Here is a 14,517-nt window from a genome sequence, read left to right on the forward strand (position 1 = left end):
AGACTATAGTCCCTTACCATCAATATTTTGAAAATTTGAATAGAAGATACAAAATATTAAGCTGTCTCGTTTTATAAAAGATACTTGTCACAATGCTTTGATTGCATTTAACTGGGTTTGTTTTCTTCCTAACCTTCGCTTGTTCTTTGGCTCAAAATCACTATCGTAAGAATATAATCGAGGCTGTTAAAGAGGTTTTTTTTTATTATTATTGTTCTTGGGAGAAGTTTGTGCTTTGGCCGAGGAATAACTTTTACAGCAGGATGCTTGATAATGTACAAGATGCGATTAGATAAGTTTTTTGTTGTTGCTCCCCCGCCCCTTTTTGCTCTCCTATGAAATATTGAGTTTTCTTGGCCTTTTTCTTCTCTCTTGTACACAGGAAATCAGAAACATGATCATCTAGGTGGATCAATGAAATATGTATTTTGGATCCATCGGAAAACGAATGCATCCAAGGAGAGGGAATATATCTACTCATGAACGTTTTCTCAGATGAAGTTGGGTTAAATTAAGAACAACAAACAAACTACTAGGTAAGAACAAAAAAATTACAATTAAATGCAGCCAAATCCAATTGAGGTGATTCATGGTTGAAGTTGACGGGACTCAGCTGAAAGGAATTGCCAGAGATGTTTTGTTTGATAAATGACGATAAATGTTGAAAAATAAAAGATTCGGAAATAGTTTTTTTTTTCTTTTATTTTTCATAATCCTTATGCAAAACCTACCATTCAATAACATGAAACGATGCCTGAAACTTGCAGTGGTAATCTAACTCCATCCGAAGAAATGTGGCTTTAGCTTTACTCGGTACTCACTGCTCTTTACGATCTTTAGATCTGGCAGGCTTTACAGGAATTATGTAGCCCAACATGATGAACGCTATCGGAAGGATGGTTCCAATATAATACACACTCCCATACGATGCAAGTGTCTCGTGCTTGCTTAATACCTGTATCACGCAAGAAGAGAAGCATGTTAAAAAGATATATGAAAACATTGTCTAGATCATCCCGCACCACCGCGTGTGATGGCCAGCCGATGAATGTGCATATCATCACCCAAAGATTATACAATTTCAAATAATTAAAGGTTTAAAAGCATAGCTAGAGAGAGAAAAGAGAGGGATACCATAAAGCCAACACAGGAATAGTTCAGAACCAAAAGTGTGTAAACAAAATTCATCAAGGCAAATGCTTTCTTCACAAGACCCATATTTGAAGGTATAGCTTTTTCCCATTGGTAGAGAACTGCTCAGAAAGAAAATGGGAGATGGGAACAAACAAATGTAATAGTACAATGATCTGAAATACAAAAAGGATGCACATATCAATACCTCTTGAACCGGCAATCATCAAAGCTGACTGAACAAAGAATATGATGTACCCGGGATACAGACCCTATAACAAAGGAGAGAAATGCAAGAACAAAAGAAGGTTAAGTGCCAGAAAATTTTTGGATGAATTCTATTAATCATATTTTTATAGAATTTGCTACAAAATTAAAAAGACAAATATTGAGAACATCGTTAAAAAATTTCAGTAGCATAGCAAAATGACTCACATGCCAAACAGCACTGACAGTCTGTGTGGCCAGCAACTGGAAAAAACCAGGCCTCTTTCCCTTCTTAACAAGTCTCTCATAAACATCTGCACCAACAGAGTACTATCTTAACTTCTCATTTAGGATATCTTATGACTTCCGCTTGTATTTGCTTCAATTGCCCCAAATATCCTAAAAGTGGTCCAGGCTAACAAAACTAAAATAACTGTTGTCATTTTAAAAGACACGAGACCGTATAATATTGTAATCAAACATATAAACACATTTAATCAACCAATTTATCTTTTACTTGCATGTTTTGACTCATTACAAAAAATATCTTACATTTGAATAGCAGATGTTTACAACTTTACATGTATGATATACAGCCACATAATATTTAAGCAAAACTAATCAACAAAGCACATAAATGACTAGTAGCTAGAATTAGAAAGACTCACAATGACGAAGCCAGGTGCTGACTTGTATGTTCCAAACAAGTGGTAACAGCACTGAACTTTTTGCTAACTCAAATCCTAGGATATCAACAACCTTTGCTCGATCCCACTTTGGTTTTGGGGGTGAAGATTCTGTCCATCCACTGAAACCCAGGCCAGATATGATAATAGCAGCCTCTGAAATTGACCAGATGAAATAATATTTCCACCGCATTGTAAAGCCAGACATATACTGGTAACTCAGTTTCCTCCAGAATCCCCATTCGTGGTATGCAGGATCAGTAAACCAAGACAACGGGTGATATGGTGCAAGGTTAAAATACATTGCCATGCAAAAAGCAGCTTGGACAAGCGCGCGTAGTGTTGCTACATATGGTGATGGTGATGGTCCTTTTTCGGAATGAGCCCAAATCTTGAAGAAAAAAAAATGATAATCAAAAGCTGCATCCTGATAACTGCAGATTATAAAAGGCATGCAGAAGCACAAACAAACATAATAAACTTACCCCCTTCCCTTCAGCCCAGTCAAGGTAATCCTTCATCTCATAAACTGGACCAGCAAAGTGACTGCCACAGCACAGGCAGTACCCAAAATATTCAATCAATGAAGGTAGCCTAATCAACCTATGTTTTTTCTGAGTCTCGCGTAAATCTTCCCCTTTCAACATCCCATCATTGTAATTCATTGCACATGAAATGACCTTTAATGTCAAGACCATCAATGCACCTAAATATCAAAAGATAGTGCCACGCAATTAACTAACATGTATAGAGTACCAGAAAAGCACTCCCTTGAAAACTCGTGAAAAAACCATAAGAAGCCAGAATAATAAATATAAATAGATAAATTTACAACGTGGTGAATTAAATGTCTAAGTAGAAATAGATTTGCTATTACTGTCCACTAAACAAAACCAAAAAGCCATAACAACAATATATTTGGTGTCGGCTACACGAAGAAATTGTAGAAACATTACATCAGGTACATGAATCCTCTTACTCTAATTAGTCACCAATCCATCCTCTCTTCAAAATCTAATAGATTCTTCTTTCAAAAAAAATCTAATAGATTCATAAAATCTGTCATCACCTCCAACCAGTTCCATTCTGATCTCCCCTTTAACCTTTTTTTTATCATGGATAAAGTCTACATACGTCATCCCTCGAGCATATGTAAACAGTTTTTTCTTACTTTACCCTTAGGAGCTATCCCAACTTGGTATTAAAATAAAAAAATTACAATAAACTAAGGGTTGAAGTTCATCGAAGCTCAAAGCAGTAATATGAAGATCAACCTAATTTGCCCATTTCACTAAAGCATAGATGCTTTACAATTTTATTGAAGTTTAAACATAGTAGTCGGATACTAAAGAACAACAACTCATGTTTAAAGGAGAAACTCAACACATGCATACCAGTGGCATCAATGCCTCCTTGCTTCCATGCATCCCCGCTCATGTAATATACATGGCTACAAACAAATAAAAAAATGGAATAGTCAAGATTCTAAAATAAAAAGTACTAATTTGAGATACTGAGTTGTGAGTATAGCGCATGCATTAAAAAGAATTTCAAACGAACGTTAATCTAACATCAGCTTAGTGTAAATCAATTTGGCATGAAAACCCAGCAGACATGAACATTAGTTCTTTTTTTGTAATTAAAAAAAGCTAAACAAAATAGAAATAATTCAAATTCAAGAATTACAAAACCTTGTAGCATAAAACAAAATACTTATCATTTTCAACACCAAGAATAGAAACAGGGGAGAATATATAACATTCTACTGATAGAACTTTCCCCAAAAGAATTTCTCAAAAAAAATGCAATGGAAAGACTTACCAGCCAATCAAATAACCAAAACCGAAGAAAAAAGTGATAATTCCACACTTGGGCCGATAAAGAACCATTGCAGCATAACCCGACAACATGGGCACCAAAAAATGCAGATTCGAAGAAAACCCAAATGACAGATAGGAAAGCAACGCTCCTGTAATGGCCGAGTACACGTGTTTAGCTAATCCAGTCGGAACAAGTCGCCCTAGAAAACTGACCGGTATAGTCATCACGAAGCATAAAAGGAACCGAATCACTGGAACCGATAAGCCGATCGATGCAGCCATAGTTTCCATGTCAAGTTCCATCTTCGTTTGGGATTTGACCCAAACCCAGAAGCAGAATTTTATGTACGAGAGAAACCGGGAAGAAAAATGGAAAGGAAATTATTGGATCAGAAATAGGAAATATTTTTATGTCGATATTTGCTTGTATATATTTTGCTCTGCACCTCGTGATGTCCGAAACCGTGCTTCTCCTTGGGTATGCTCAAATGCGGATATGCTACTAGGGTTTACTTTGAACTCTAAACGTCCGATAATAAAAGACCACACATTTATTATACAAATTTGACATTTTTTTTTTAATAAATTTGGTATTTCTTCTTTTTGATCCAATTTGGAAATGAAAATTCTTAAATATTACACTTCCAAACTCAATAAGTACAACGCATAACTTTTTTCTTTAATCAATTTGGTATTCCTTATGTCTTATGTTCATATCATCTTGAATATATTTATAAAGAAAGAATATGACTTTGAAGGACATGTCTATATTAGAATCAAATCATACTATGTATCACTATAAATTTCCCTTATTTTTTAAAAGTTAAAATCTTAAAATTGTGATCATGATTATTTTAAATATTTTAAAAATTAAATTCTATTAAATATATATTTCAAAATTATTCGATTAAAGGTTTCTAAAATCATTAAGAACAATATAATATATTCGCGAAAGCATACCTGAATGCATTGACAAAAAATTGACAAAAAAGTTGAAAAAATTAAATTTTATTAAATATATATTTTTAAAAATTATATATATATAAATCTAACCATGTTTTATCATACAAAATCATTAAGAACAAGATAGTAGATTCGCGAAAGCGTACCTGAATTCATTTACGAGCACTAAGAAGATGGTTTTGATCTTCCAAAAAGATAGATTTACTCTTTCCGTAAAAACTTTATGAAGGAAGAAGGGTAATACAAATTAATCTATTTTTTGGGGATCACGACACCGTTATATAAAATTGAATATTAAATCAGTTTGTGAGAATTTATAATTTTTTCCTTCAGTAAAACTTATGGTATCTACATTTTTATTTTCATGGCACTTTAATACATATAACAACTATAACATAATTGGCCACTTAATCTTAGTATTATACTCTATAATGACATCATATATTATACATATGTACTCATAATTATAGATTTTAATACAACAAACTCTCACTTGAGAAACATATGTTTCTTGAACAATGTACAACCTTATAAGATTAAACTTTGCTAGTATTTAATAGATATTCTATAACAATTTTATCCACTAATTATATCCATATAGGATCAAAAAAGTTTTCGACATACATATCAATCATAACTAGACTCATCAGTGATCATATATACAAACATAGTCAAATGACATCGATCGATCATGAATACGTAGCATGAAAATTATATGTAATATCAACTTAACATATTTATTTTCAACTGATATTCTCTGAATAATAAAAGAGTTAATGATTAAATACTTTATTTTTTATCAAAAAATAATTAAATACATAAATGTCTAAAAACAAACAGAAAAAAATAAATTACAAACTAAAACTCAAATAATGATATTCTCAAGTGATTTAACACATATGAGCAATGTGCTAGTGAAAGACATTGGATAGTAAAATTTTTGTCAGCATAGCCTGTAATACCCCAAAAATTTCAACAAGTGACTAAAATGTAAATTTTGAAAGCTGGTAGTTAAAGTTTAAAATTAGAAAAGTTCAGAAACCTAAAGTGTAATTTTGAAAAAGTTATTGATCCCATAAATGGACAGTTTACCTTAAAAGAATGATTTTTATGTCTGTCATATTTTCGATCCGAAATTTGTAGAAAATACTATTAATCGGTAAAGTTCGATAAAATCATCGGATATCCGGATAGAATAAAAAAATTACAAAAATTTGAAGGATAGTAATATGAGGTTAAAAATGTTGTTTTAGTATTTTTAATGTGAAGAATTCAAAGTGGATCAGTCAAATTAAAAGAATTTACCTTGTTTTAGTGAAATAATGGAACGTAGTGACTAAATTGGATTTTTGAAAAATTAAAAGGGAAAAGAGGGAAATTGATAGATAAGATTTTTATAGTTATTTAAGATTATTAAATGGGAGATAAAATGATGGAATGGGGGTAAACAAGATAATTCATTAACGGCATTTTGACATTTGGGTCAAAATGAATTTTTAATCAATCTAAAAAGCCCAAATTAGAGATATTTGCAAGGAGAACTCGCGAAAACTCTCTTCTTCTCCAGCTGCTGGACGTCCTCCATAGCTAAGGTAATCAAAGCTTTGTTTTCAATTTTTGAGTCATTTTAATTAGAATTAGGACTTAAGTGTGAAATAGGAAATTGTTTCTCACGAAATTCTCTACAAATTGGTATAAGTATTGACTTTTTCATGTTGAAATGTGAAAATGAGTTCTTATGGTGGATGAAGGGGAAGTGAGAAATCAATTAAATAAGATTGGATTTTGATTTAAGGAATGTTATGGAAGTATAAAAGTTGATTAAAATTCATTAAGGGACTAAGTTGAAAGCATTCGGTCATGGTGGGTTTGAATTAAGAAATGTTGATTTTGATTTGCTTTTGTTATGGGAATGATTAGAATGAATGGAAATGGGTTGTAGGTGATGAAACCAAGCTTAAATCAAAGTTGGGGACCATTAAGGAAAGTATCCAAAACTTTCGGCCATGGAGAAAAGAATTAGGAAAATTTGTATAAAGGTTTAAATTAGATAGAATGATGATTTCATAAGGTTTGAATTAAGTTTTGGATCAATTTGGATCAATGTTAAGCTTAAAGGATCTTTTTGCAAGTTTTGATAAATTGGAGGAATGTAAAATAAATGTTGAAAAATTAAGTTACTATGCTGGAAATTATAGTTGGAATGATGAAATGTTGAATTGGGTTGATTTGGAAGTTGAATAATTCTTAGGGATTAAATTGCAAGTTCTTGGAAAGTTAGTGGTGAAATTGAAAACGTGTAAGATTAATGTACTAATTTGGAAATATAGTGAAATTAGTTGAGTGTGATGGTTGTTAGGGATTAAAGTGAATAGTAAGGACCGATTTGACATATAACATCCTCAATACCGGGTTAGTGATTAAAGTGTAAGATTTTAAAAATTCAATGAACATATTAAATAAATTGAAGAGTGAAGGCATTAATTGAAATATTTTATATATGATAGTTTAGTAAATGAAGAAAGAGTCAAGGGGTAGATGTGTCATTGAACAAGGAAATAATTAAATAATAATTATTGGGTATTATAATACCCATGTGGAGCATATGTTTTGGGAAACAAGTTCCAGACAATTATCTTCTTCATCTTCTTTTCTTCTCCACCGTGAAGCATACAAACAAATGTAAGTTTCTTAATTAGTTGATTATTTGTTGAATTAAAGGTTGGGTTATGATCCTTAGGTGATATTTAAGCTTAAGGAAAGCTTAATTTGTCTTATAATCAAAAGATGAAGAAGTTATGAAAGATTAAAGAGAATGGGTTTCAAAGTGAATTTCTGAAAAAGAGTTAATGTAACACCCTCAACCCGTATCCGACCCGAATACGAGTCTGAGGTGTCACATTGACTTTTCAAACTTTGACTCTTGACAAAATTCAAAGAAAATTTAAAACTTTCATTAAAATAAAAGTTGTTTATTTACATAAATTGACCAAAATAACCAAAAATCGATCAGAGCCTATACAACTCACTCAATTAGTACATGCCAACTATATTCAGATTAACCAAACACATTTAAATCATCTATTTTCTGATATGAAACTTTGTAAGGAAAATGCTGACCTGTCTTGCTCCTCTTAGCTCTTTACTCTTCTCACTTCTGTAACCTACGTGTGAAACAATCACACGCTAAGTCGTTGACTTAGTGACGCATAAAACATATAATAAAACTCTAACTCGTAATCATGCTTGAACAATTTCTACTAACATATCACATACAAGCATCACACCCACATATACATATAATAATTCATACTATGCACCTTTCATATATATATATATATATATATATATATCCATGCATACATATAATTATCTTCTTTCCTATCATTATTATATTATCACCTTTCATATTTCTATTCTCTTGTTTATATGATCAATTAAGCTCATATCATATATCTTATAGCATATACAATAATCACTAACACACATATATCATATCATATAATTCATATCACAAAAAACATATATACATCACATACATTACATTCAATGTTATCTCTTATTAGCTCATGTGCACCTGTGAGAACTGTAGATATGTGAGTCTATTGAGGTTGTGCACTATGTTGTCACCACAGCTCGTAGGGGTCCCACTAGGGGCTATGAAATTTTGTCCCGAAGGACCTATAAAATATCCCGAAGGATCACTGTATGTCCCGAAGGACCGCGTATACCTTCGACTCTTGGCATGCCAACTATACCTATAGCTCTCGTATCATATAACATGGGCATTTTCACTTTATCATTTCACATGTCATATAAGCTCATAGTTTCTTTCACATATACATGTAATCATATAGCTTCTTTTCATGTTCTCATAAGATTACATAGCTCATATCTTATACTTTGTTTTCTCAGGTTCACATATAACATGTCATATGGCTCATATCTTTCTCATGCAGTCATATAGTTCAATTTCTCATATGTTCATATATATACATCACATAGCACATACTTCTCATATCCTCACAATCAAAAACATGTTAACACATATAATCCAGCATACATACAATTCATGTCATTCATATACTTATAATCATATATTCATGCATTCTAACATAGGAAATAGACTTATCACAAGTCTTGTTTCCATTTAGCACCATAAACTAACTACTATGCACTCACCTTGGCCTCACTAAGTTCGATCCACTTTTATGATTTCTTTTCTTTCGATCGAATCTTAACTTGATAATCGTTCCAGAACTTGTTCATGTTCGATATCTACATAATCATGCATTAATACATATCAGTATCCAATTGATATATTCTAAACTATCACTCCAAAGGATAAAAAGAAAGTTATTTTCAACTTTTAATAGAGGCATGCATCGATGCACTAACCCATGTATCGATGCATCCCTAGATGGGTGCATCGATGCATTATCTATGCATCGATGCATAAATCACATTCGATGTTTCCATTTTAATGGGTGCATCGATGCACTTCCTGTGCATCGATACACACTGAACAATTTCTAGAGATTTACCCTTGATGCATCGGTGCACCTTGAATGTACATTGATGCACATAGCTCAGAATTCAATTTAATCCCGAAAATCAACTCAAATCAACTCAAATGTTTTATCTTTCATCCCCTATCATGTTTTCAACTCACATACACATATTCAAACTCATTTCTATTCATTAATCACCTCTTTAACATCAAAATCCTATTCTCCATATGTAATTAAAGAATTACACTAAATTTTCAACATGTTCCAAAATCAATTCTATTGCTTCTAACTTCTTAATTAAACCCTTGACAACTCAAATTCATCATTGGAACTTCAAAAACCTTTTTATAATAAAAGTTCATTTATAAACCCTTAATAGAAATTCCTTTCTAATTCTCTCTCTTTGGTGTTTTAAACTTATATAAGCTTTCCTTAAGCTTATATAACCCCCAAAGACTCAAATCCAACTTAAAACTTTCAAGAAATCAACAGCTAAATCAAACTTACCTTTGCTCTTGGCTTCCACGTGAAGAAAAAGAAGAAAGGAGAACATGACTCTAGAGAATTCTCTCCCTTTCCACTTGTATTTATCCTTACCAATCCCATTTTTAATTCATTTATTGGTCAATTGACCCTTTTGCCCTTTATTTCCTTTAATAATTACTAAATAACCTTCATCATATATATCCAATAATCATTGAACTATTTCATTCTTCTACTTTAGTCACCAAATTCTGAAACTTTACAATTTGGTCACTAACCCGATATTGCAGATGTTACAGTTAATAAATGAACTTTGAGATGGAATTTGACTTGTCATAGGTGTGAATAAGAAGTTATAAGTGTTAAATCAAAGTTTGGATGACATGGAAAATTGGGTATGATTCTTAACTTTAAGAATTTAGATGAGATGTGGGAGATAATAATGTGTTGGAATGATAAAAGGTAGTCAAAATGGTTGTAGTTGAGTTTAGTGGTATGAAATGAGTTTTATATGAGGAAATTTAATGAAAAGTTATGGAATTTTCGGGTGAAACCAGTTTATTATTGACAGGTGCATCGGTACACTATGAAGGGGTACCAATGCACTAAGACAAATTTTGAAGATGCATCGATACATTAAGGGGTGCATCGATGCATGGGAATTTCGAACCTAAATTGTGTACCGATGCACCCATAGTGCATCGGTACACTCCTAAAGGAAAAGTTGAATTTTTGTTTATTAAATTAGCCTAAGTTATTAATACCAAGTTATAAGGTTTAGGCTTCTGATAATCATCTCGGAAATTATGTTTATGTAGATATTGAGCCTAAACGAGTTCTAGAACAAGTGGCAAGTAAGATTGATCGAGGGAAAGACAAGGAAATATAGGTGATTGCAATTTAATTTTGTACTTATGTTATTGAATAAACATTGCTTGCGATGAGCCAGTGAGGGAGTTACTATGGTAAGAAATTACTCTTAAAATGTTATTGTATGTGACATGATTTACATGATTACATGTATATGTAATATGTTTGACATGTTATTTTATGTGTTGTGTGATATATATATATGAACATAAGTAAACAAGACATGACATATGCGCTTACATAAAAAACATGAGAAATGATATAGGCTATATGATATGATCTATATGATTACATGCAAAGTGATATGAACTATGTAACATATGAATGTGAAATAAGTAATGTGATAAGGATATAGAAAATGAAATGAATACGTGGTAATGAGATATGAGAATATACGAGAAAGTATTATGATATAAGATCAATGATTACACGTATATGTGATACGTGACAGAAAAGAATAGATATGTGTTTATAAGAGAAATGATATGAATAAGTGATGTGAATATGTGAACCATTATAAATGATAATGCCCATGTTTTGTGATATGAGAGCTAGGTGTATAGTTGGCATGCCAAGGGTCGAGGGTTACCTATATTCTTCGGGACATATGGACTGTTTACCTATGTTCTTCGGACATATAGACTGTTTACCTAGGTTCTTCGGAATCTATGGACTGGTCCTTCGGGACATTTATACAAGCTGTGGTGACAACATAATTGTGCATAACCATAATGTACTCACATACCTTTAGTTCTCAGAAGTGTACATGGGCTTTAAAGAGAGTAAATAAATCAATTGATATGGTACTATGTGTACTATGTTGTGAAATGATATATGTGTTCTATGGTATGTATAGAAATGTTCAGTATATACTTATATGATATAAAGGCATCAATGATAGTAATATAAGTATTGATAAGTATATTAATGGGCTTACAAAAGGTATCAAAAGTGTTTGCATTATCATATGTTATTGTGTTGTTATTATTTATATTGAATCATATGTGACATGATTGAATTCATAGATTGCATATTTATATTTATGAGAAATGCATCATTATTATGTTTATGCCTCACTAAGTCTATGACTTAGCGTGTAAGTGATTTACACGTCGGTACTGAAAAGCAGGAGGATCAAAGCTAATTTCAGAGTAACAACGTATCTCTTCTCAAAGATCAAATCAGAAGTAAATTACACCGTATGTATTATTATGTGATAAATAGGTTGGCATGTAAACAAAGTCTTTAAATTAAGTATGTGTACTCTAATCAAGTTTTGAGATGTTTTACACATATTTATGTAAATGGTAAATGTATAGTGATGAAGGTTTAATTTTTATGAGTTTTATATAATTTGAGCTGAAGTTACTGTAGCAGTGCATCGGTACACTGTAGCAGTGCATCGATATACAATTTATATTCGATGTTTTATGCATCAGTACACTGTAGCAGTTCATCGGTACACTGTAGCACTGTTAATGATATTGTTCATATAATATATTACTGTTCATAAAAACATGTTTGCCTTAAATTTTTATAATGAAGCATAAATTAATAGTATATTATTGTATTTTCTTAATATAAGTTCAAATGTTCTGTTATTCTATAAGAATATTATTTTAAAAAGTCAATGTGACATCTCGGACTCATATTCGGGTCGGGTACGGGTTGGGGGTGTTACATGACAAGTTTCGAAATATTGGGATTTAATTTGAAGAAATGCGTAATTTTGGGTTAAATGTTAAATTGTGAAAATTTAAGTGATTTAAGGTTGAGAATTATTATTTTCAAGGACTAGGAAGGTTATTTTTGCAAGAGTTGACTAGAATTGATTTAGATATAGAGATTAGCATCGAATATTTATTTATCGTATTTTATCATATTGTATACAGATACATGTTTAACAAGTTGTTTAGATATTAACATATGTTCGAAATTGTTTATGCTGGATACTTAATTTTTGAGTAGTTCGTGACTGGAATCGATAACAAAACGAGCAAAAAGAAAAATGAACGGAGTTCAAGAGTGAATTTGGTTAAGTTAAGGTTGATTTCGATTTCACGGTAGAAATTAGTATCAAATGTTCCTTAGTCAAATTTTTTAGAATTACGATTCAAATTTAATTTTATTATAATGTTACGAGTACTAATGTATGTGAATTGTTTATATGTTGAAAATCGATAATCAAGTAGTTCGTGATTATAATCGAGATCAAAATGAACCAGATACGATGGTTATAAAGGTGATCGTATGATAAGTTGGTGAGGCATCAGGTGAGTACAACTTACTTATTTTATACTCGATATGAGGACGGCTTGCGATGAACCAACCTCGAAAGTTTTTGATTGAAAAATATTTAAAATATTTATAAAAATATCTTTATATTGATTTACTAAATGATTTTTATATGATTTTGGTTTGAATAACACAAATTATTTTATTCGGAAGTACAATTCCTAGTATGTGAATATTGTTTTGTATGAACTGCCCAGATCTGGTTTTATATAAATGGTTTTATATTCGATTATATGGATGAATGGTTTTATATGCAAATTAGTAATTGATTTAGAACAAAGTATATTGTATGAAAATGAGGGTTTGTGGTACAATGGCATGCCATGAGGTGGAGTGAATTTGAATATGTTTTTGATATGGCATCAGTTTGGATCACTCGTGGTCTGACTCGGCATACCTTAGTGGTGCATGAGGTGGAGTGATTATGTGCATCTAATTAGCTTTATATGTGCATTATATGGCACCAAGACGGGTCACTCGTGGTCTGACTCGGCGTACCTTAGTGGTGCACGAGTTGGAGTGACTCGGTGCAATCTGTTCTGACAGTAAATTTGTATATAGCGTGCTCACTCGTTATCTGACTGGCGTACCACATATTCTCATGATAATAAAATGTGTAAATGTTTGATATGAATAAGAAAAATATGGATTTGAAATGATATGGTTTCGAAAAGAAAAATACAGTTTTGCAATTATATGAACTGATTTACAGATTTTATAATAAATTCTTATTACGAATTAACATCTGATTTTATACATGTTTTATTTTATTAATGTTTTATACGATACAAATATTGTTTGTTTTATAAGTTAAATATTTTTATTTTATTTTACTTAGTTGTCTCACTAAGTGAAAACTTCACGTGTGAGTGTTTCACACGTAGGTGCAAAATATAAGGAAAAATAGGGAGTGCATCAGCATCATTTATGAGGAATCAATTTTGCCATCAGAATCAGTAAGAACATCCTGTTTGTTAATTTATTTGGTAGTGGCATGTATATTAAAAAAGTTTCTAGCCGCTCTGATTCGAGTCTGCTTAAGATATTTTTGTTTAAATTATGAATGCTTGGTTTTACAAAAGACATTATTAATTATTAATATTAGTTTATTAAATCGTAATTATTTATGATAAAAATGGTTTTCAAATCAAGCATTTTCTGACAATTTTGATTTAAGATGTGTTACATTATATAACTGCCTAAAATGTTATATGAATTGAATCTAAATTTTGGTATTTAAATATTAAATTATGATTTTGTGCGATTATTAGTTTTAAAATAAAGAAATGCATTTTGAGATTTTAAATAAATAAATTTTATTCTTGGCATAATGACATAAAGCACACTTAACGTTTGACAAATTTAGAACCCATATTCCAAATGAGCAAATTCAAACTTTAAAAGGATCTTTCTGATTCTTGAAGAATGAGGGGCAAAAGGATTGATAAGATCTCTTGTTCTTATTATAAGATCGTGTGATTAGATCCGCAGATGTTTGGTAAAAAAAATCTTCTCTTTTGAGAATAATGACAAAAAGAACACTTAACGTTT

The 14,517-nt window shown here is 31.4% G+C and overlaps 1 protein-coding gene across 2 annotated transcripts; it reads right to left on the reverse strand.

Annotated features, from left to right (window-relative positions):
* Positions 1-614: 614 nt before the first annotated feature.
* On the reverse strand, positions 615-4,316 carry LOC120195802 (lysophospholipid acyltransferase 1-like). 2 transcript variants are annotated; one of them, XM_039197729.1, is made up of 8 exons: positions 3,846-4,316; positions 3,419-3,474; positions 2,510-2,730; positions 2,007-2,415; positions 1,567-1,652; positions 1,340-1,403; positions 1,135-1,253; positions 615-955 (listed from the first exon to the last, which is right to left on the reverse strand). In XM_039197729.1, the coding sequence occupies exons 1-8, from the start codon at positions 4,145-4,147 to the stop codon at positions 818-820; spliced, it is 1,395 nt and encodes a 464-aa protein (XP_039053660.1). In that variant the 5' UTR covers positions 4,148-4,316; the 3' UTR covers positions 615-817. The 2 variants fall into 2 exon arrangements, with proteins under 2 accessions (XP_039053660.1, XP_039053659.1); XM_039197728.1 differs by having other exon boundaries at positions 1,135-1,248; positions 1,335-1,403; positions 3,846-4,314.
* Between the last annotated feature and the right edge of the window lie 10,201 nt (positions 4,317-14,517).

The sequence above is a fragment of the Hibiscus syriacus genome, unplaced genomic scaffold (assembly GCF_006381635.1).
Source record: "Hibiscus syriacus cultivar Baekdansim isolate YM2019G1 unplaced genomic scaffold, ASM638163v2 tig00117021_pilon, whole genome shotgun sequence".
NCBI lineage: Eukaryota > Viridiplantae > Streptophyta > Magnoliopsida > Malvales > Malvaceae > Hibiscus > Hibiscus syriacus.